The sequence below is a fragment of the Monodon monoceros genome, unplaced genomic scaffold (genome assembly GCF_005190385.1).
Source record: "Monodon monoceros isolate NGI ecotype Baffin Bay Population unplaced genomic scaffold, NGI_Narwhal_1 Super_Scaffold_3, whole genome shotgun sequence".
In the NCBI taxonomy this organism is placed as follows: Eukaryota; Metazoa; Chordata; class Mammalia; order Artiodactyla; family Monodontidae; genus Monodon; species Monodon monoceros.
This window is the reverse complement of record NW_021703780.1, coordinates 20,907,112-20,931,487: the sequence shown is the minus strand read 5'-3', so window position 1 is coordinate 20,931,487 and position 24,376 is coordinate 20,907,112. Positions and strand designations below refer to the sequence as shown.

Genomic DNA, 24,376 nt, shown 5'->3' with positions numbered 1-24,376 from the left:
AACGAAGGTGCCGCGGAATGTTGTCAGAGATATAAGGGTATAGAAATAGTCATGCCTGTGCTGGGAATGTGGCTGGTACAGCCACGCTAGAGAGGAACCCGACAGTGACTAGTCAGGGGAGGTTTATGAATATGCCACGACCCATCACTCTCATTCCTGTTTGTATACCAAAGAAACCTTGTTGTGGCAGAGTCTATGGGTCCACCACTGGGAGAGTGAATCAGTAAAATGCGGTGAACCAGGGAATACTAAACTGCAGTTAGAGGAAGTGGACTAGATGTACACGTGGTAACATGAATGCATCTTAAAAACAGGGTATTGAGTGAAAAGGAGTAAGAAACAGACTGGAGACCCAATACTGTTTGTAGAAACTAAAGATGCGCATATACAATATAATACGTATTTTGCACGACCATTCAAATTGTAGCCTGTAGGGGAGGAGGGGGAAATAAGAGTGGGAAACAGAGATAAAGGGAATAAGTAAGTAAGTAAGTAAGTAGCTTTGCCTGGGCCGAATATCATGTGTCATGAACTGAAAAATATGATTAGCACAGTCGTCTTTACTTGAGGTACTAAATGAATGAATGAGTCCATTATTCATTCATCCATTCTTTAATATATATTACATTACAGTCCATTTTTTAGAATGAACCAGTTTTTATTCCCTCTAACTAGTTAATAAGCCTGCCTTTTCTCTTCATGCCTTACCAGCTCAGGGCATTCTTAATTTTTCAGACTTTCCTTGTTTGAGTCAAAAAGAGCATTGTTGTTTTAAATTACACTTGTTTCTCAAATATGTTGCTAATATTTTCCAAACACGTTTGCCAATTTTCTTTGGTGGTAGAACTTTTTCATTTTACATTTGTATCTATTCAGATTTTCCATTGGACTTGTTTCCATTGCTATTAAACTTAGAAGTCCTCCCTTTGATATACTATTTTTTCATACTTTTTAACCACTTGGTTGCTTTTCTTTGTGTCTTTAATCAACTGGAATACTTAGCTAACCTGTTGCACAGCACCGTTCTTAGCTAGCCCTTCCTTTTCCACCAATCTATGATCCCTCTCTTAGAATATTAAACTGTTATTTAATTAGGATCCTTGACCGTCCTTATGCCAATAATCAATGATTTAATTATTACAGTTTTCTAAAATGTTTTTGCTCTAATTCTTCTTCATCATTCTTCCTTGTAAAAAGATTTTAATGAATTCCATTTGTTTGTTCTTCTGGATAAATATTCAGTTATAACCCAAATAACCTAGATTGCATCAGTTTGTGCAATCAAAAGAAGGATGACACATTCACCTGCTTTATAGAGGCAGGGAGCTGGCAGATGTTATGCTTTACTTCCATGCATAAATGCATTATCTTTGTGCGAGGGGCATAAAAACTTTTATGGTGTTTGCTTTGAAATAACAGTTAAGAGTTACAGACTCTTATTTTTTTCTGCTTTTCTTGAGAGAGAACAATTCTAAAGAAGGAAAATCCTTAAGAGTGGATATCAATGCAGTTTTCTGAGAGGCTTCCATAATACCTTGTATTTTTGAAATGGTATTTGCTAGTATATAATTTTGTTTGTCCAATACTGAACTTTCTTTTTAACTCTTCATTCTTTGAAGGTAAAATAATTGCCATAATAATTATATTATTTTTTAAATCCCTTCTCTGTGCCAGGCATAGTGCTAGACCCTACAGGATTTATTATATAACTCTGCAAAGTATGTATCATAAGCCTATTTTACAGATCAGGAAACTGCATCCCAGGTTGCCGATAATAGGCAGCCCAGTCATAATCCCAACCCAGATGTTTCCAAATCCAGCATTCTTTCTGTTTCACGACAATGTTTTCTGGCAATCATAGAGCCTGGAAATAATAATAAGATGTATCTTTATTATACCACTTGCATTTTCAAGGACATAGTTTAATAAGAATAGTGCTATTAAGCATCCTTTGTGTGTTCCTGATTTTATTAAGAATGCCAATTGTGTTTTACTACTAAATAAGTTGATAACTATTACTAGGAAAAATATTAATTAATATGCTTCTATTAAATTCTTAAGCAATATTTAAAAGGTATAAAAATAACAGAGTGAACAGCCATGTGCCCAGTGCTCAGCTTAAGACATAAAACATTAACAGCAGAAGATCTTTAAATACCTTTCCTTGATCATGTTACATATCCCCTCATCCCCCAGAGGTAATCACTCTTCTGAATTTGGGGTTTCAGGATAGCGATTCTTATTTATTGTATTAGTTATATTCACAAAAGGAAAAAAGATGGCCCCCTCAAATTGGGATAATCTGTAGAGCGTGTTTTCATCAAAGGATATTTTATAAGGTGTGGATGTGGGAGAATCACAGGGAAGGTGGAGTAACCTGGAGTTGATAACAGCCAAATTATCTGTCTTTAGGCCCAAAGGGATGAGGGGGGAGCAGTTTCCAGAATCTGGAAGAAGAGAGAGTCATAAAGAATTGGCTTCTATGAGATAAGCAGTGACCTCTGTCCATGCCCAGAGCATAACTAGTTCAAGGTGACCTTACAGGGAAAGAGCCAGAGGTATAAGTGACCCAACCTCACTGAGTTCTCTTACCATCTCACCCTGAAGCTTCCCAATAGCCAAACTCACCTAAAAGGAGGAGAGTGTGGGAGCCCTTTGATGAGGTCCAGCTAAGTCAACCTCCTGAAGGAGGCAGTAGGTGGACAAGGGTGCAGACAGGTAGAGAAGAAGGGGTTTGTAGGGACCAGCTGAAGCTATCTGGTGCGATCATGTTTCTAGCTTTTAAAGTGCTCTTTTAAAAATGAAAAAGTAATATACTTTATTTGGGGCTTTTGTTGAGATAATCTTATATCTAAATTTCCCAACTTGAGGTGCCCAGTCTGGGCAGGAGCAGTGCCTGGGTTGGGAGAGGGGGCTGTGCACCCCAAGAGAGTCTTGGGAGACGTGGAATGATGACCATTAATTAATCAATTAACTCAACAGATATTTAACAAATGCCAATTGTGAGTCAGGCAACGTTCTTGGCACACTACTGACAGAGCATCAAACAAACCACGATGCTAGCTCTCACAGAGCTCATAGTCTTATAGGGGAGACAGACCATAAACAAACAATATACAATATGTCCAGTGGCAATAGGGCTAGGAAGAAAAAAATGAGGGTAGAGGGCTGGAGAGTGCTCTTTGAGATGGAGTGGTCAGAAAGCCCTGTCTGATAATATGACAGCTGAGTCCCAAATGAAGCCAGGTAGTGGGCAGTGCTGTGATACTGAGGAGAGCTTTCCAAGGAGATCGTCTAAATGTGTCATCAGTGTGTCAGGGGCAGAGAGGGAGAATATGTAGCCACGAGGGTGAAGCTAGGGTAGTGAGAGAGCAAAACAGACTTTAGGGGAGGTAATTCTTTAAGTTTTCAACTCTTCTTTATTACAGTCCCTCAAGTTGACCTTGAAAATTGAAATTTGACAGCATATATAAGTTTTCATTTTCAACTATTAGGGAATATTAAAAAAATGCACCATTTTTCATTTTAGGGGTAATTTTTACCTCAGTTTCTTCCATTAGCAGTTGTCTTAAAGTGAGTATAATTATTCATTTGGAAAGTGTAGGCAAAATATTTTTTTTATATGCTTTGAAGAAAGTAGGAAAATGCTTGGCTTTGAGGGCAGGGCAATGATGCCATTTCCACAGGGACTGCTTTGGTCTAGGACCTCATTTGCTTTCACTGAGCAGTTAGTAAAATTGCTGGCACTTATTAGGATGACTGTCCTTGGAGGTGGCTGGGGTTATAGATAAAAACACTGAAGAATGGAGAAGTCAAGTAAGTTGTCCAAGGTCATCCAGCTATTAAGCTATTAAGTGGGAGAGTGAGGGTTCCAAACAGGCCATCTTTCTCCTGAGTGCATGTCCATCAGTGGTTTGCTGATGGCCTCCCAAAACAATGGGGAGGGCTCTCAAATATGGTCCTGCCTCCCTCCAATTGATCTTCTCCATGTGTCTCACAGTGGTCTTCCTAAAATTAAGTTCTGATTTTAATACTCCCTTCCTATAGCATTTAGATATTGCTTTCAGCCACTGTAATAGAAAACGCAAATAACAGTGGCCCAATCATATCTGAGGTTTTCTTACATCACAAGAAGTTGGAAAGCAGGCAGGCTTGGGCATTACGGCTGTTGGTTAATCAAGGAGCCAGGCTCCTTCTGTCTTCCCATTCTGTCATCCTTAGTATCTGACTTTTTTCCTCAGGGTCTCAAGATGGCTTCTGCTCCTCCAAGCATGGCAACCAAGTTTCACACAAGGGGCGGGGGGAAGATGAAGGGTGAACAGTCCAGATCCGTTGAGTTTGTTCCTCTTTGTCAGGAAAATAAACGTGTTCCTGGAAGTCCCACTAGTACACTTCTGCTCACATCTCACTGGGCAGAACTATATAAACTGTACGTAGAGCTATGGCCACTCATAATTGCAAGGGGGCCTGGGAAATCATGATCTTTAGATAGGTGTATCACCACTCCTTAAAAAAAAAAAATTAGATGCTAATAGTAAAGAAGGAGAAAATAGATTTTGTGCAAGCCACCAGCACATCTGCTACAATTGCTTAAAATTCTTCATTGACCCCTCATTGCCACAAGATAAAATCCAAACTCCTCCTTAGCAGGGAATCTAGGGTCCTTCATGACTTTCTCTGACCTACCTGTCTATCCTGGCCTGGCTCAAACACCATTTTCCTCGGTCATATATGAGTAGTCACCTTGTGCATATCAAGCTCTCTCATGCCTCTATGCCTTTACACATGCTGTTGTCTCATACTGTTTGCTTCACATCATCATATTTCTTTAGTTGGGCCCAGATGCCTCATCTTTCAAGTCTAGCTGGAGCATTACCTCCTATTTGAAATCTGCTTTGACTCTTAGAACCAAACTAGGTACTCCTGCCTAGACACTGCCATAGCACCTTGAACTCATCTCTAGCAATTATTCATTTGATGGTAATGAAGCTGTTGGTGTCTGGCTGTGTCCCTGATACACCTGAGATCTCATGAGTTCCTTAAGTGTAATACGAAGAAAGAAATGAATGGGGCGCCCTCCCCGAGGCGCCGCCGGGCGAGCTGCGCAGCTGGGGCGGAGGCTGTTCCCTCGCTCCCCGCACCCGCCCAGCCAGGCTCCAACCGCCGCAGCCCGCGCCCCCGGCCCCGCTGGGCCTCCCGCCCCCATCCAGGGGGCGTCGCCACCGCCATCGATGCTGCGCTCCACGGCCCGTCAGGCGCCCTCCTTCCCTCCCTCCCTCCAGCCCGCCGGCTTGCGAGGGCGGCGGGGCGGCCCGCCGGCCATGCCTTCGGCGTAGCCCGCGCCCCCGGCCCCAGCTGAGCCCCGCCGTGGCGGAGGCCATGTTCCCCGTGTTCCCTTGTACGGTGCTGCGGCCTGGACTGGGCCTGGACTGCCGGGGGAGGTGGGGGGGTGGGCGGCCTCTTGAACTCCTTCCTGCCACCTGAGGGTCACTCCCCGAACCCCCCGCAGGTCGGGGCTGAGCTCCAGCCCGGCCTCTTTGCCTCCCAGGGCTGCGCCCAGAGTCCATTCCAGGCCGCGCCGGCGCCCCCACCCACGCTCCAGGCCCCGGCGGCCGAGCGCCTCCAGGTGGACTTACTCCGAGTTCTCGCCGCCGCCCAGGAGTGCGCCGCGGCCGCCGCCGTTGCTGCTGCGCCCCCGGCCCCGGCCGCCGCCTCCACTGTGGACCCAGCAGTTCTGAAGCAGCCCCCGGCGTCCCCTCCGCCGCCCCTGCGGGTGTCGGCGCCCGCCGCCGAGGCCGCGCCCCCTGCCTCTGCTGCCACCATCGCCGCAGCTGCGGCCACCGCCGTCGTTGCCCCAACCGCGACGGTCGCTGTGGCCCCAGTCGCATCTGCCTTGGAGAAGCAGCGTAGAGCAAGGGGCCCTACCTCTGCGCCCTGTGCGCCAAGGAGTTCAAGAACGGCTACAGCCTCCGGAGGCACGACGCCATCCACACGGGAGCCAAAGCCAGCCGGGTCCCCTCGGGTGCTATGAAGATGCCCACCATGGTGCCCCTGAGCCTCCTGAACGTGCCCCAGCTGAGCGGAGCTGGCGGCCGAGCGGCTGCAGTGGCCGCGGGTGCCGTGGGTGCGGTGGAAAGCGCATGCAGAAGAACCACGCCTGCAAGATGTGCGGCGAGGCCTTCCGCGACGTCTACCGCCGGAACCGACAGAAGGACCGCAGGAGCTACCACGTGTGCTAACACGACGGCGCAGTGCACAAGCCCTACAGCTGCTCCCACTGTGGCAAGAGCTTCCCCCCGGCGGGATCACCTCAACAGTCATGTCAGACAAGTGCACTCAACAGACCGGCCCTTCAGATGTGAGAACTGCGAGGCAGCTTTTGCTACGAAGATCAAGGATTGACTGCGGGTCCGCACAGTACGACACGAAGAGAAGGCGCCGGGTCATGTGTGTGGCAAGACGTTGAGCTCGGCTTATATTTCGGACCACATGAAGGTGCGTAGCCAGGGCCCTCACCACATCCGTGAGCTCCGCAACAAAGGCTTCAGCACGGCAGCATACGGGCTGACCTCATCCTGTGCAAGCTGTGCAGCGTGCACTGCGAGACCCTGCCCAGCTGGCCGGCCACAGCCCACCAGCTGAGGGGGACCCCTGCACCCACCGGGTACAAGTGAGGCCTGTCCAATGGTGGCGGCAGCCCCTCCCCGAGCTGTGGCTCCTCGGGGGCCGAGGGCGTGCGTGTGAGCTCTCAGCCACTTCCCTCCCAGCCCTGGTGAGCTCCAAGTTGGCGCGGGGGAGAGGGGAGAATGGAGGAAAGTCCCTCGGTACCATCTCCTCTTCCCCTGTCTCTTCCCACCAACTCCTCACTACTTGCCCTGCCAACCAAGGAGCCTCCAGAAGGAAAGGAGGAAGAAGTGTTTTCTTAGGGGAATTTGCTAGGTTTTAAGGATTTGTTTCTCCTGCCCCTGATTTCTCCCTGTCAGACCTGACCCCATATGCACACCTGGCCCCTCAGTCGTGTTGAAGCCCCCTGGACAGTGGGCAGGGGTGGCAGAGGACAGGAGCGGCCACTGCCCTCGCCCCCTCTCCTCTCTGTAACCCCCTGCCCTGCCCTTCCAGGGATTTGTGAGCCTTTCCCTCGGTGGTCCTCCTTGCTCTCCTCCTTCCAGTGTCCCCCTACTGTCTGCTGCCCCTCCCTGGGGAGTTGGTGCTTTTTGTTTTTTCCAGGAGGAGGGAGGAGAGGAAGGAAGGAAATTAAAGATTCTGCCCCAGAGAGGGGGAAAGGTGAGATTTGAGAAGGGGCCGAAGCAGGGAAGACACAGTTTGTACCTTCATAAGGTGAGGTTGTTTGGGGTCAGGCCCTAAACATCATCCTGCTTGAGAATCTGTCAGGGGGAAACAAGTCAAGGGGAGCAAAAGAAGGAGCCACTAGGGTCAGAGGTAGGGCAAGAGATGGAATCTTAGGGGGCCAGGGTAAATGGGGGGATCCAGTGACTAGAGGTGCTTCCTGGGGGTGGGGGGAATGCAGCCACAGTGTCTCCCCCTTCCCTCTTCCACCCCAGCTCCACCCCTGGCCTTTTCTTTTCATCCCTTCCCCTGCGACAGAAGCTGTGGCCCTGGCCATGTCATCGTGTTCCTGTGTCCCCTGCATGTTCCCCACCCTTCACCCCCTCCTTTTATGCAGACTCTATTACAATAAATTTTAAATTAAAAAAAAAAAAAATGAATGGGTGATGGTCTTCAGCCCTCATCTCAGTAGACGTTGCTTGACCCAAATGAGCATTGCCTTTTGTTTTTATTTTCCTTTGACTTTTGTACTCTGTGTACCTGAGCCATGCATTTCCATTTCAGTGATGCTTTTTAATTCATTTCTGTTATTGTTGTTAATCCAGATTTGTTCCCATTTGGTTCTAGTTGTGGAAAAGAATGAAGAAAATGGACTTTTGTTTCTAGAACTGAATCCTCCTAACCCCTGGGATTCAGAGCCCAGATCTCCTGAAGATTTGGCTTTTGGGGAAGTGCAGGTAAGGAAACATTAAATTGTAATAATCTTAAAAACAAAAATAGAACTAAGATTTCCTCTTATATATATATTTACATCCCGTATTACCTTGAATATTCTTGGAGGTGGCTGGTTAGGACATATAATATAGTTATTCTGAACTCTTGAGCAAATTTTTTAGGAACCCCCAGAACTTGCCAGGAATTACAAGGAAATACATCCAGAAAAAAACAAAACAAAAAATCTTTTAGCGGAGGTCCCAGAGGAGAGTCATGCAAAACTACTGGCGGAAGTTCAGAAATTGCCCTTGATACCAAATCACTATCAGGTAAAACGGCCAGTTGCATATTTCTGCACACTGCCCTGAGAACTTTACAAACCTTCTTGTGCATTCTCCTACCTTTAGAAGAGAGTTCGCTCCAGAGAAAACACTTTGATAGTTTGAGAGAGGTAAACAATCAAAAATTAAATTTTCTGGAGTATTTGAGAATCTTTTCATTTGAGAAAATGGGCTGTTACTTTTTTGAGGAAACAAATGGGAACCTATTAGAATAGGCACAATCACCTGAATTTGATTTCTTTTTATTTTTTTTATAGATTTATTTATTTATTTTTGGCTGCGTTGGGTCTTCGTTGCTGTGCGTGGGTTTTTCTCTAGTTGCAGAGAGCGAGGGCTACTCTTCGCTGTGGTGCGTGGGCTTCTCATTGCGGTGGCTGCTCTTGTTGCGGAGCACGGGCTCTGGGCGCGTGGGCTCAGTAGTTGTGGCTCGATGGCTCTAGAGAGCAGGCTCAGTAGTTGTGGTGCACGGGCTTAGTTGCTTCGCGGCATGTGGGATCTTCCCGGACCAAGGCTCCAACCCATGTCCCCTGCATCAGCAGGAGGGTTCTTAACCACTGCGCCACTAGGGAAGCCCTGATTTCTTGACCTCTCCTTACGCTCTTTATTGGCTTTTCACACTGGAGTTTCTACTACCTTATCTCTGCTCCTGGTGTTTTCCTTTTTCCTGTGGATATGCCAGATCAGGGGAAGGAAGTGAGGGATTGATTTAGAATCCTCTAGTCTATGCCAGTCTCTAAGTCACTGTTTATAGCCATTCTCAGAGGATCCTGACATCCTGAGTGAGTCAGCAGGTAATTTAGAAGAGAAAGCCTTACAAGCCTGTTTAGCCAGGCTGCATGGCTATGCCAACCCAATCTCGGGTGGCCTCAGCCTGCAGTGTCTTGAAGCAGAATCTCAGTTCCCTGACCAGAGATTGAAGCCAGGCCACGGCAGTGAGAGCACTGAATGCTAACCACTAGACCATGAGGGCCAGTGACAAGGCCTTGGCTTGTCTGCTTTGTAGAAATAAATTTCAACAAGAGACGAAAAGTAGTGAAACAAGTAAAGTTTTTATTAGGAGGAAGAATGTACGTGTGAATAAACACACATGAGTGGGCTCAGAGAGAGATAGTTGTCCCTTCGTGGTAGTTTAAATCACTTATATCGGGCATTTCTTCTGGGTTTCCTCTGGCCAGTCATCTTGCTTTGCCTGGCTCTGAGTCTGTATTTGGTTATAACTCAGGGTCCTCCCCTGTGTGTGTGTGTATCTCTTAGCCAAGATGGTTTCTAGTCCAGAGGCCTATGGGAAGGTTGACATCACCTACTGTGGGGTGGCGCCCCTCCCTTTCTGGCCCCCTGAGGAGCCTTTCTGCACAGGTGTAGTCAGGAAGTTCTCCTTGACCTCGAGAATGAGGTATATGTGGTCTCTTTATCTCTTATCTGGGCAGGACTCAGCTCCTCTCTGCTCCAGCTATTATCTTTGTCTTGGAGTATCTGTCCACAGGCGACAAACTCCAGCTGCTCAGCCTGGGGCCCATCTATCTCCTGCCTTAAACCCACCAGGAATCATTCATTCGTGTACCTATTCCCAGCCACTCCAGCATTTAAATCCCCAAGTGTGTGCCATAACGTCTCTAATTGCCCTTCCTTGTAAATTGTGCTTTGAAGGACTGGCCACAAACGCTATTCTGCAATGCAGACTGTAAATAAATATTTAGGAGCTAATTTAAAGAGAGTAGGGCTGGGTAAATCAATTGGTTTGACACCTAAAACCCACATGAACACTTCTATTCTACTAAACCAGTGACCTGTGCTGAGAGTTGTATTCTATATAAACACTCCTGCTGGGTCTCACTTGCATCCTGTTTCACTGAACAGACTTAGGAGCCAAGTTCTCCAATGTGACTTGTCAGCTAAGCAGCCGAGTTCATTTTTGCTGGCTGGTAATGATTTAATAATCTGAATCTCGCTGTCTTCCGACAGATAACATACCTGACTCATGCCTGCATGGACCTCAAGCTGGGAGACAAGAGGATGGTGTTCGACCCTTGGTTAATCGGTCCTGCTTTTGCCCGAGGATGGTGGTTACTGCATGAGCCTCCATCTGACTGGCTGGAGAGGCTGTACCAAGCGGACCTAATTTACATCAGTCACATGCACTCAGACCATCTGAGGTAATGAAGTCTGAGCACTCAACTCTGAAGAAAATGCTGCAGTAAAGGCATCGCTGGTTTTCAGGTTCTTTTGCAATCACTGCTCATTTTGAGGTAGATTCAGTTGGGCTGATGATAAGAGGACTAATTTAGATAAATGCTTACATTTGCAGAGCATAATTTTTAAAGTGCTTTCACGCTTTATACCACTGGGAATGCGAAAGGAGCTATTGTGGGAAGGAGGACAGGGGTTAATAACCCTCCACCCTCTCACTTCCCACCCTCAGGGTACTTGGTGAAAGTCTAGGTTTAAGGATTATTAATGTTGACTCCCTTTTTTTTTTTTTTTTTTTTTTTTTTTTTGCGGTACGCAGGCCTCTCACTGCTGTGGCCTCTTCCGTTGCGGAGCACAGGCTCCGGACGCGCAGGCTCAGCGGCCATGGCTCACGGGCCCAGCTGCTCCGCGGCATGCGGGATCTTCCCGGACCGGGGCACAGTCCCCTGCATTGGCAGGCGGACTCTCAACCACTGTGCCACCAGGAAAGCCCCCCTTTTTTAGTTCAACATTTATGGTAGGAATCAGCACACGTTTCCTATAAAGGGCCAGGGTGTAACTATTTTTGGCTTCACAAGCCATATGGTTGGTGTTGCAGTGACACAGTTCTGCTGTTGTGGCGCCAAAGCACCCATAAACGGTCCTGAATCAGCCTGATTGTCTTCTAATAAACCTTATTTATGGACGATGACATGTGAATACCATAAAATTTTAATGTGTCACCAAATAGGATTGCCCTTCTGATTTCCTTTTCAACCACTTAAAAGGGTAAAAGGTTTTCTTAGCTTACAGCAGCAGGTCGCTGTGGTTTGCCAACTCCTGATTCGTAGCATTTCAACAGCACTGAGCTCCCAGCTTTTGAACCCTGAGTCCACTTCATCCTTCATTGAAACCAGAGCCATGTGATACTAAGGATAGGAACTGAACTTCCTTAACCCCAGCAATCAAAAAGGAGGAAGAGGAACTTGGATTTACAAAACCACACACATTTGTGAATTAACTGTTACCAGAAGAGGCAGGGTCATATTCCCAATCCCCTGGTGTCATTTCAGGGCCCTGTTTGTTCATGCTTATTCAGAAGCTTGCGTCACGACTGCTGGGCTGCCAGTGTAAACATCTAGCGGTGCCCACAGTGTTCTAAAATGAAGCAACTTCACCGTATTTTTTTCTGTGACTTTATTTGACAAAATTCACATGAAGGACATACTTTGATCGAAATGTCCATGGTGAGGGAAAATATGTTGTTTGCTGGACCCTTGATTTTTCTATTGAAAGCATATGAGATCTCTAAGGCACGAGTATGTTCTCTCTTTTTTTTAAGGAAACGGTTTAAAAACAAGTAATTAACTGCTTTAGTAACAAATTACCTGCAACACACTTAAAAATTGAACATCACCCACTGGGATATTGTGGTGCCACAATTAAAAATCGACTTGTCTACTGCACAATACCTTTGTTCCATACAAGCTTCTGGAATCAAACACATACAACTGCAGAATTATGAGAGGCCTGGGTTCATGCATTGTATAATAACAGTATTGTGTGGTACTAATTTCATATAGCTTGTATAGAGAGAACAGTATCACATAAACCAGGTGATTGCTTTATAGTAACTGTTACAAGATGCCATTGCCTAAGGTCCTGATGAGGGACATTCCGTGAGAAAGTCCTGAATTTTAGGGAAGATAAGAACTTTTCAAGTCACTTAGCCCAGTTATTTCTCAACCGCTGTCCTGAAAACCAGTTTCATTTTAATTTCAGGGAATTGTGTGGGCACAGTTGCCAGGCATTAAACACTGGTCCTCTACTGTAGTATCACAGTGCATTGGTTGTGTAGTGTACCGTGAATAGTTTATTACTGGAAGTTACCGAAACTTATAGTTTGCACTCCTTTGAGTTTATTTCTCTGATATAGAATAGACCCTTACTTTTTGACTCTTACCTAGTCAACTAATAAACACCAAAGTCATTTGTCCCCAGTCCTCTTGTCTGACCTTGATTTACTGAATAAAACCTCCTTTATTTACAAAAACAAGGGGGAAAGGCCAATGTGCTTTAGAAAAGTCTTTTTTTTTTTGGTAGAAAATAATTTGATGTACAAATTTATTTATTTGATTGTATTAAAGAAAGCAGGACAGAATCACATTCATTTTCTTCCTAGTATCACTGTAAACAGACTGAATTTCAGAGCTCTTAGTTTGCTTTGGAAACTTCTAAAAAGCTGCCTGTTAGCAGCCTAGGAAGCATTTTCCTTCCCCTCCAGTATCTCTTGCTCCTGGGGGTAGGTGGGGGTAATTGGTCACATTTGATGCTAAATAAATAGCATGTGGTGGATTTTGCCAAATCCTTTTCATCTCCTCCCATAGGCAACAGGATGACTTGGCTTATTCTTGATCTGAAGTCATTTGCATAAACAAGCAGGTTATGAAACACAGAATGGAGTGAAGTTTCCATTGTAGATAATTCCCAAAGTTAGGATGAGCTTAACTGTTCAATCCCTTCTGCTGATCAGAGAGAGAGATGCTAGCAATGGATCTCAGATCTTTGATCCTGTGAGACATCAGCGTAACATAATCCATTCCTTTTATTAAAATGCGTTGGAAAAGAGATGTCTGAGTAGACAAGAGTAGTTTATTACAGTGATGGTACTATAAAAGGAAAATCAAAGTGTAGGCAGTGTCCCTTTCTTGTTGAACTCCAGTGGTCACTCCACTCCTGTCAGCTTTACAGTCCAAGCAAACTCAGTCGGAAGAGCAGAGGGTGGTAACTGGGACAGGTACATGAGGAGACCTTTACCTGGATTTGTGGACCACTTCATATCGTTTTCGATTCCCAGCTTTGTTCACTCTGTAGTCGAAGTAGTTATGGGGGATTTAAGGCTTAAGATTCCATCTTCTGGCCAGTGCAGGAAAATGGCATAAACAGCTGATCCTTTTGAGGTATACCACACAGAGGTCGTGTTTTTTTCAGATTGTACCCTCCATGGTTTGGAGGCATAGATAGCCTCCCCATTGATGCTCAGCCACTCCCCAACAGCAAGAAGCCTTTCTTGGAAGATGCGAGCAATCAGTCCATCTTTAGTTGGTCCAATGTTGAGAAGATAGTTGCCTCCCAAACTTACTGTCTGAATCAGTTCCGAAATGTTTTGAGATTCACTTGTGATGTCACCCATTGCCATGTTGTGACGATAGCCCCAGGACAGCTTGTCTGTTGAGGTGCACATCTCCCACTTGTGATCTGGCAAGGTCTCTGGCTTGAATTTATCTTGACAGTTGTAGTATCGTCCATGGCAACAGTAAATGACCTCATAGGCCATTTACTATGACCACATCCTTAACTGGCCTATCATTGTAGAGCAAGCAAGAAAATTTGTAGAGTTCCAATAAGTATCAGGACATTCCCACTCTCCATCAGACCAAATCAAGTCAGGTTTGTACCTGTTTAAGGCTTGTAAGTAACAAGAGCCAGGATTGGAATACAAATCTGCCAGATGCCAGATCCTCTTCAGGGTCCGGCAGACCATGTTGCCCTTCTTCAAGGCCCTGCTAACAAGGTCATATAGCTCTGGCATTGTTTTCGCACGGACAAAATGCTGTGTTTTGAAGCCATTTTTCTTATCACATAGGTAGAGAGGATGGAACCATTCTAAGAGCGGGTGATAGAGTCCATAGCGTATGTTCCTCTTTCGGATGGCTGTTCCCAACTCACCAACCAAATCACGATGGGGCCCCAGATCCTTAGAGTTCCAGTTCCAAGACACAGGACTTGGCCAGTTTTTGAAGCCTTCGTGATGCTTTGTTGTCAGGACTACATACCTGCTGGTGTTGGAGGGTCTCCTGCAGAGGTGGGGGGTGGCTGTGGCTCACTGTGAGGACAAGGACACTGACAGCAGAAGTTCTGGGCTAGAAAACAGTCTTTAGTCAACGAAATGTGATTTATTATGTTAATATATGAGTATCGTAATGGATGATATTATTAATAGATGACAGTAAGAATTGTTAACAATTTAGAAATTGCAAAGCAATAAACATCCATTTTAGAATAACTTATCCTAACTCCTAAAGTCCTTTAAAGTAGAAGATTTAGGTGGTTCACCCAGAGACTGAAGACGTGTTCAAAGAATCCTTGATTTTTTGAATCCTTTGTTTTTAGAGAAGAAAACCTACTGATTTTTTTCGTCTGGATTCTACTTATTTAATATAGTTCTGGAACTTGAATATTAGTGAAGTTAATAAGTGCTGATATGCTGATTTTGTTTATACTTTTCTTACTATTAAATATCTTATTTCACCTGACATTATACTCTATGCACAAGTCTGATTCTTAAACCAGATAGTACATTCATTAAAGTTGGAATTGCCTTCTTTTTTTTTTTGAACCTTTTATTTTATATTGGAGTATAGTTGATTAACAATGTTGTGCTAGTTTCAGGTGTACAGCAAAGTGACTCAGTTATACATATACATGTATCTATTCTTTTTCAAATTCTTTTCCCATTTAGGTTGTTACATAATATTGAGCAGAGTTCCCTGTGCTGTACAGTAGGTCCTTGTTGGTTATCCATTTTAAATATAGCAGTGTGTACATGTCAATCTCAAATTGTCTTCTAATAGAAGAAGCACTAAGTTTAGGATCAGAAAACCTGAATTTGAATACCAATTTACTATCTGTTAGTCATGTATTTCTGAATATGTGTCCTCATTTATTAAAAGCAAACAAAAAATTAGAGGGTTTTTTGGTGAGAATCAAATAAAATAACGTGAAAGTGCCTAGCACCATGACTGATATATAATAGATATCTAAACAGCCATTTATTTGTTTATTATTCATGTTTTACCATACCCCACAGTGGTATATAATTCTTTTATGTAATGAATTCTCAGAAATGAGAATTGACAATCTATGTAGGTACTAAAAAAATGCTTGGATGGTTAATGGTGGGTGTACTGAGTTGGGATTACTACAAATGCTGAATGTCATTTTCCTCTACACTAGATTTTACTGTCTTGCCTACCTGCTAACCAACTCTCCTAAAGGACAAAGAACTCATTCTTTATACCACACTGTGACTGTCAACCTTTGATGGTTGAAAAACCGTCTCCAGTGATGGGCAGTTCATAGGTTCTCCTTGTTTAATGGCCAAGACCTTTCTCTTATTGGGAGCTGCTAGTTGAGGGATGAGAAAAAATGAAGATCATGGAGACCTTCACCTACCAGAAACCTCTTCAGCAGGACTTTTCCACTCTGCAACTTCTGTTAGAACTACCCTTGCTCAAAGCAGCATCAGTGTGGAAGATGGAATTTGCACTCCTGGTTTGATATATACACTGTGGTATATGGTATGTTCTCACAATAAAGAGAAATCTCCTAGGAAACTCCCCTCATTGTTACAGTCAACCTTGAGAAAAAACTCTTCTTTTGGACTCTGCAGAGAGTCTGGTATTTCAGTACCTTTCTTCTTGGTCAACATGTTGGTGTAAGGAGCAGACTGTCTCTTATACTAGATGATTCTATTTTTTCACCTTTCAACCTTTGAATTCTTCTGATCCTAGTTACCCCACACTGAAGAAGGTTGCTGGAAGAAGACCAGGTATTCCCATTTATGTCGGAAACACGGAAAGACCTGTCTTTTGGAATCTGAAGCGGAGTGGTGTCCAGTTGACTAATATCAATGTAGTGCCATTTGGAATATGGCAGCAGGTCAGATATCTGTGTTCTTTCCATACTTTTCAGTTATGCTTTCTGGGGTAAATTTTAGACGAGGTGGTCGCTTTAAACACTAAGGAAACAATGGCCTACTTTTTCTGTACATAGTACTGTGTAAATACCTAGCACTGTGTAAATCTCTGTTTGAGCTAAAGTAAAAGGTGGCTTTTCTCTCCATTTATCAATGGTATGATTCTCCTGGATAATAAATCCAGTTCTGAATAAAAGGGATTTCTTTCCAGAAGAGATGACAATTTCTTCAAATATTGAATTAAAAGCCAAACTGACATAAACTGTTGTTGGTTTTATTGTTAAAATTCCAGGTAGACAAAAATCTTCGATTCATGATCTTGATGGATGGCGTTCATCCTGAGATGGACACTTGCATTATCGTGGAATACAAAGGTATTTTCTTATTCTCATTAACAGTGAAAAATGAAAAATATTCTTGGTAAGAAGGATAATAAGAGCTATCCAAAATTTCATCCTATGTTCATCTTCTTCCATCTTCATTTTCCATAGAATATAATATATTCTATCCCTGTCTTAGGAAGAGGGGCTCTCATTCAGATAATCTTACAGAGAACAAATTAGCAGTAATGTGCTCGATGTAGTGACAGGCGCAAAGATTCTATATTTCACCTGTAGTAACTTATTCAAAACTGCCTTTATTGAATAAGTGTTTTACTTTCATCTTGAAATACTATGATGTAACGTAATCATACACTTCTGCCTTTCATGTGAGAAGATGGCTTTACACCAACAATCATTGAATAGAATTTCCAAGGGGTTGAGAGATTTGTGTTGATTCGGTCACTCTTTCCCCTGCATCCTTTGGGCTCAACATCTGAAGATAGCCGGCCGAGGAAAGTAGTCTATCTACGATCCGGAGTGGAATTAAGCTAACTCTCCTCACCCAGAACCCACTAATCAGACAGGATGAGTTTATTCACTTGAAAGTTCAAAATGTGCTATTGAAGAGTTTAGATTTTGAAATCTTACTCTCTCTTTTCCTTGGACATAAGCAACTCTTCTGTAATTGAATGAGTCAGATTATACAGACTTACATGGAGGAGTTTGTTGACCTGGGATTTCAAACTGTGGTTTTCAAGATTTCACCTTGAGTATTGATGCCACTTTATTTTTCCACAGGTCATAAAATACTCAATACAGTGGATTGCACCAGACCCAATGGGGGAAGGCTGCCTATGAAGGTTGATCTAATGATGAGTGATTTTGCCGGAGGGGCATCAGGCTTTCCGATGACTTTCAGTGGTGGAAAATTTACTGGTAATACTTTATATCAAAGTGATGCCAAGGAGCATGCATGGCACTTTGCTAAATGCTGTGCGAATCAATACAAAAATAATTAAGACATGATCCTTCCCCACAAGAAGCTCACAATCTTATTGGGAAACCAGACTTGCAAATCACAGATATACAAGCTGAAGTTTCCAGCTCAGAATATGCTGATGGAGCATGAAGGAAACACTGAGGAGATTAGGGAGCATCTCAGGAAAAGTCAAGAAAAAGAATCATTTGGATCAATTTGATTCCTGATGTAGACTGTAGAGCAGAACAGGAAGAGTCTGACATTGGTAATCCAGGCTTAAATGCTCTTGGTATGTGGTTCAGAATAGGGTGTGGGCAACTCGAGGTGGGCACATCCCCTTGGACTTGTGGAATGCCCATACAGGGGAGGAATGAGGCAAAGGAAGCTCCTCTAAAGTATGGGGTTTCCGGGGGCCGGGGAAATAGTGGTCAAAGAGTACAAACTTCTAGTTATAAGATGAGTAAGTTCTGGGGATGTAACGTACAGCATGATGACTATAGTTAACAATACCGTGCTATATACTTAAAAGTTGCTAAGAGGGTAGATATTACATGTTCTCATCACACACACATAAAATGGTAATATGTGAGGTGATGGAGGTTAACCAACCTTATCGTGGTAATCATTTAGCCATGCATGCATGTAATGAACCCATCCTTGTGTATACCTTAAACTTATGAAATATTATATATCAGTTATATCTTAAAGCTTGAAAAAAATGTGGGGTCCAAGGCAGAAGCTCTTCTGCTCTGGGTCTAAGGGTGGTGCTAGGGTTGGGATGGGGGAGGGCGTGTAAATGGTATATTTTGTTCCTACTTTTGCTCAGTATGTAAGCATTGCTAGCATTGTAAGTTCTCAATATATGTCCACTTAATAAATTAATATTTTCTGTAAGCGATCTCTGTTTAGCAATGTGGCAGAAATGCCCTACTTGCAGTATGAGGAAAGCCTGTCCAGTTCCTTCCTTTCTTCTCTGAGTCTGTGGTCATTGCCTCCCAGAATGAGTCACCAGTGAGAGATAGAGGGGAGGTGCTATCTTTACGGGGTTAACAGTGTGACTGGGGAGGTGACGTATACCTACTAAAGGGTAGCTAGCATAACTCCGTTCTTATGTGAGTGTGTGTGTGTGTGTGTGTGCGCGCGCGCGTGCGCGCACGCACATACATTTAAAAAGGTCTAGAATATACCAAAATGTTAATAGTGGTTGTGTCTACCTTATGGATAACTTATTTTTTTCTGTATCCTTGTCTGTGTTTATCAGATTTTCATAGCAGTAACAGTAAGAGCAGTTCCCTGACATGGTACCCCACATGCTCTGGGCCCTGCCTAATTTCAACTTCCTTTACTGCCTGTATCCCCATTGCTTGACAAGTGTCAGACCATACTGGCCCGCTTTTTGTTCCTCAGACCCAATACATCAAGTCCATCTGTGCCCTGGACCTTTGTATGTGCTGTTTCCGCTGCCTGGAGTGCTATTGCTTTTGACCTCCACGTGGTCGGCAACTTCTATGTCTCTGTCTGTGTTCTATGATTCCAATGTCATCTTCACTAACTGCCCTAATATGCCCCTCCACCCCACACCTCATCACCCCAGCCACTCTCCATCCCATGGCCCTGTTTTACTTTCTTCCTAGCTCATCACTCTTTGAAATGAACTTATTTCCTTATTCCTTATTTGCTTTCACGAGAATGAATGCTCCTTAAGAACAGGGACCTGCTTTATCTTGTTCACCACTGTATTCTCAATTCCTAGAACTACGTCTGGCACATAGTAGGTGCTCAATAAATATCAAGCAAATGAATGAACGAGCAAACGAACAAATGAACAACCTGTGAGGTAGGCAACATGATTCTATTTTACAGAGGAGAAAACAGACTTAAAGAATTTAAGTGGTGGAGCTGCATTTTGATCCTAAGTCTTAACTGACTCCGACATCCACGCCCTTGACCACTGTGCATCACCTGGGTGTAACGAACATGCTTTGCTTTTATAATCCATGCAAATAGCAAAGCCATTTCCATGTTAGTAGAGAGTTAAGCATTACAGTGTCCTTAAAAGGTGCATGCATGCAAGATACAACTACACGTGCCACCCTGTTTATTCAGCTAGGGTCCAAATGAATTGCCATTAACAAGGAGAGGGTTCAGTGTCTCTGGCTGGTTTGGAAACATTTTCCTAGTAACCAACTGAAATTTGCAAAATAAAGCCACTAATGACAAGGAGCTTTGCTCTCTGTCTGCATTAGTTAGCTGTCAATTTTTATCTCCTGAAAGCCTTCTAATCTACTAGAACTCTTGTTTTTCTGTGATTTCTGAATAGAGGAAATTCTAATCCAAACCCTGTTATTCCAGAGGAATGGAAAGCCCAATTCATTAAAACAGAAAGGAAGAAACTCCTGAACTACAAGGCTCGGCTGGTGAAGGACCTACAACCCCGAATTTATTGCCCTTTTGCTGGGTATTTCGTGGAATCTCACCCATCAGACAAGTATGGCCGGATATTTTGCATAACATATTTACACACGAGTTAATGTATGCTGGGATGAATGATTTAGCTATGAATACAACATGAAATGAGAAGAAGTAATTAGTAGGAGTCTGGAGCTTATTTAACAAGCTGCCTGGGAACAGAGAGCCATGCTTGACAGCTAGAGTTAATTCAGATAGATTTTGTCCAAAAGGATCCTGGAAAGAATGAAGGCAACTGATATGTATTCAGTATACACTAGGAATTGAACTGGGGCTTTTAATCATTTAGTCTTCCAATGACACTGTAAGGTAGGTGTTATTATACCTGTTTAAGTTAGGGAATCTGAAACTCAGAGGCTAAGGGACTTGCTTGAAGTCACCCCGCTGGAAACACTGGAGGTGAGAAATGAATCCTGGTATGCCTAGCTCTAAAGCTATTTTCTCTATACCACACTACCTCTCAGAATAGAGACTGTATCATCATCAAGTTATTTTCTCATTTTTGAGTATCTAAAAGGACTTCTCTTGCAGCAACATAACCTCTAGATCTTGTTTTTCAAGTGTAGTTTTGGAGGTCAATGAGTTTTCTTTGAGAATGTTTAAATGTTGAATTTTCACTTTAATGGTCAAATGAATGACAATCTTAATACTGGGTATTACACAAGATTTCATAAATGTGAATATTCACACTTATGGTTCTCTTTTGGTCACTTTGATACCAAGTCATCATTAAAGATTTAGCAGTTAACTTTTAATAATAAAATGTTTCTCAAACAGGAGAAACTTCAAATTTAAGAAACATTGTTTTTTTAGTTCAGCTTAACTACTGTTTTTAGATTGGATTGTCCTTCTTGGGACTTTACTACTGTCAGGTGCCTGAGCTGGGGAAGTGCTTTTCCTTTTCTCTCAAAACATGGACCCCGTGATCCAAAATTTCCTATGAATTACTAAAGCCAAACTAAACATTTGCAAGATTGTTAGTGTCCTTTTGAGGTTTTGAGTAGACCTGCTAGGGCCGAACAATGAGAACACTTATTATTTATATTGCAATCACATTAACTATATAAATTAGTTTAGTATAAATAATATAATTTTGTTATTTAGTCCAAAAACAAGGCATGTCTTTTCATTTGTATAGGTTTTCTTTTGTGTCATTCAGCGGCATGTGAAAGTTTTCTTTATATAAGACTCACACACTTCTGGTTATGTTTATTCCTAGATATTTTCACTTTTTCTTTTGGTTGCTATTGTAAATTCAGTCTTTCCTATAATTATGTTTCCTAAGTAGTAGTTGTTTTAATTGTTTGCAATAGTTTTCGGCTGATTCTCTTTAAATCATCTGTGAATAGTGGTGGTGATATCTCCTTTCATTACTTTATATGTCTGATTCATTGATGTTGTTTCATTGCATTATTTCAAGTAAAATATTCCTGACTTAGAATGTTTATGCTCACTTAACTATGAAGGATGGAAGATGGAGTAGGTACAGTGAAATTAATGGAGGTAGACAGCAAATGAAGGACTTAGTGAACCAGGGAAGGGTTGTCTGTGTCAAGTGACAATGATACAGAACCAGGGGAATGAGCTACTCCAATATTACTAAAGTTGATGGCCCTGGAAAACTTCCCTTCAATTTCCCCCAAACCCTTCAGTTTTCTAAAGAAAATACTAGTTATCAGTGAATAGGTGTGTCTCACACTCAATCTTGATCTAGAGCGAAATGACAATCAGTTAATGCGACAAAAATAAACTTCTCAGTGCCTGCCAATGTAGACATGGCACAAAGGTTTCACTTAAATGCACTAAGATTCAGTGTAGTTAAGAACCAGTATGGCACAGACACCAAGCAATCAGAACAGATAACAAGTAGTGCTGGATCAGGTCCTGGAGGCTCTGCTCTCTCAAACTTTAATCCTTTAGTTGACTGAATTGAGAGAGAGCTAGGAGGCCCCAGGGGAGGGTCAGGTGCCTGGGACAGCAAAGAGGGCACTCAGGGAAGCAGCTTTGAACCAAATGGCATAGAACTATTTCAGTATTTTAGCAACTGTTATGCCTTCTGGCTGAACATCAGTCTGTCCTTAGAGCAATGGAAAAAGGAGCAGAGAAGAGATTCTGCTGCCATTTCCAGCTCTCACATCATACTACGTGGAAATAGCCAAGAACTAAGGGATTAGACTGTGGTGGTATTTTGCATACCACACTGCTTTGGACAGTGGTGAGCATCTGTGAAAAGATACAAAGAGAAAGCATGTCTAAGATAAATCCAGGAGAGTCTGTTTGAGAAGGTGAAAACAGTGGGCTCTATCACTTTCATGTTCTTAGTTATGGGTCACTCAAGTAAAAAGTACAAAATCGATTGCAATATTTGCCACATGACACTGTGGAGAGTATTAAAGTCAGGCCGGTGAGGAAGTATTACTGAACGTGAATTTTTACAAAAACTCAGAGAATTTCCTAAATTGGCTTCATGTTAAATGTTCCACGTCAAAGCATGTAGTCTGAATGCAGATAAGTTAAGCATCCTTTGAGATGATCTTACGGTCTAAGGTTTAACTAGAGAAGAGGAACCAGGCAAGATAATGGACATTTGAAGTGACTTAATCTATTACCTAAAATGTGAGAAGGAAATAATTTTTTGCATTGGACCCACAAAGGGTTCTCTGCCTGAGAGGTTAAAAATGGAATTGTACCCCAGACTCAGGTGTATTAGAGAGGTAGAGAGATGGTCTGTATCTGTGGAAAAACAGAAATACAAGCAGAGAAAAGAATGCATTGTACATATGGAAAAATTCAAGTAACTGGATTTCTAGTCATAAACCATGGAGACTAGAAGGTAGTAAGATAGTATTTTTAAATTGCTTAAAGAAAAGAATGGTCAACATAGACTCTATATCCAGTGAAAATATCCTTCAGGAATGAGGGTAAAATAGAAACATTCCTAGATGAAGGAAAACTAAGGCAATTCATTATAAGAAGACCTACTTTAAAAGAAATGCTAAAGAAAGTTATTTAGATAAAAGGGAAATGACACTAGAGGGAAACTTCTGGAGGGACCACACTACCCAATTGTAAGACTTGCTATAAAGCTCCAGTAATCAAGACAGCATGATATTGATGAAGGGATAAACACATAGATTAATGGAATAGAGTCCAAAAACAGAGCCACCCAAATATAGCCATTTGATTTTTGACAAAGGTACAAAAACAATTCAGTGGAGAAAAGACAGTCTTTCCAATAAATGTTATTGAATGTTGAGCAATTAATTGGACATTCATATGCAAAAAATGAACCTCAATATAGTAGACCCTGCACTATATACCAAAAAATAAGTCAAAATGGGTCATAGATTGAAATGTAAATGTAAAACTATGAAATTTTTAGAGGAAAATATAGGAGAAAATCTTCATGACCTTGGGTTAAGCAAAGACTTCTTAGATAGGACACCAAAAGCACAATCCATAAGTGAAAATTTTAATAAATTGGGCTTTATCAAAATTAAAATTTTTGCTCTGTGAAAGACACTGCTAAGAGAATAAAATGATAAACTACAGACCATGAGAAAAATTCGCAAATCATATATCTGATTAACAATTTGTATCTAGAATATATAATGAACTTTCAAAAATCAGTGTAAGGAAACAAAGAACTCAGTAATAAATGGGCAAAACATTTTGAACAGGTACTCCACCAAAGAAGATATATTGATGCAAATGAGCATAAGAAATGACGTGCCCATATCACTAGTCATTAGAGAATGCAGATTAAAGCCACAATGAAATAAGAATTAAAGTTAATAAAATTTTGAAAGATTAACACTATCCAGTTATGGCAAAGATACAGAGCAATAGGACCTCTCAGACATTGCTGTTGAGAATTCAAAATGATACAGCTATCTGGAAAGCAGTATGGCTGTTGCTTTAAATATACATTTATCATACGACCCAGAAATTCCATTCATGGATATTTACCCTAGAGAAACTAAACTTTTATTCACACAAAACTATACACAAATATTAATAGTAGTTCTAGTCATAATTACCAAATCAACTCAAATGTCCTTCAGCAGGTGAATGGACAAACTGTGGTATATCCACACCATGGAATACAATAGAAAATAAATAACTACTGATATACACACAACCTGGTTGAATCTCAGAGGTATCGTGCTAAGTGAAAGAAGTCAGTCTCAAAAGATTATATATTGTGATTCCACTTATATGACATTCTGAGAAAGGCAAAACTATTGGGATGGAGAAAAAGGTCAGTGGTTGCCAGAGGTTAGGCTGAAGGGAAGGGAGGGTTTGACTAAAAAGGGCCAACATGGGGCAGTTTTGAGAG

At 42.5% G+C, this 24,376-nt stretch overlaps 2 protein-coding genes and 1 pseudogene across 9 annotated transcripts in view; 1 reads left to right on the top strand and 2 right to left on the bottom strand.

The window, feature by feature from the left end:
- Positions 1-6,492, bottom strand: part of CARMIL1 (capping protein regulator and myosin 1 linker 1) — a 435,866-nt gene extending 429,374 nt beyond the window's left edge. For all 4 annotated transcript variants that reach the window (XM_029242717.1, XM_029242718.1, XM_029242719.1 and 1 more), the window contains exon 1: positions 5,637-6,492. In XM_029242717.1, the coding sequence (XP_029098550.1) occupies positions 5,637-6,321 (685 nt within the window). In that variant the 5' untranslated portion in view covers positions 6,322-6,492. The remainder of the gene's footprint in view (positions 1-5,636) is intronic.
- The window catches only part of LOC114907253 (cytidine monophosphate-N-acetylneuraminic acid hydroxylase), a 94,676-nt gene that overhangs the window by 49,671 nt on the left and 20,629 nt on the right, over positions 1-24,376 (top strand). For all 5 annotated transcript variants that reach the window (XM_029242728.1, XM_029242727.1, XM_029242725.1 and 2 more), the window contains 6 exons: positions 7,915-8,024; positions 10,305-10,495; positions 16,082-16,229; positions 16,559-16,640; positions 17,388-17,525; positions 19,921-20,056. In XM_029242728.1, the coding sequence (XP_029098561.1) occupies positions 7,915-8,024; positions 10,305-10,495; positions 16,082-16,229; positions 16,559-16,640; positions 17,388-17,525; positions 19,921-20,056 (805 nt within the window). The remainder of the gene's footprint in view (positions 1-7,914; positions 8,025-10,304; positions 10,496-16,081; positions 16,230-16,558; positions 16,641-17,387; positions 17,526-19,920; positions 20,057-24,376) is intronic.
- On the bottom strand, positions 10,505-16,070 carry LOC114907254 (annotated as a pseudogene).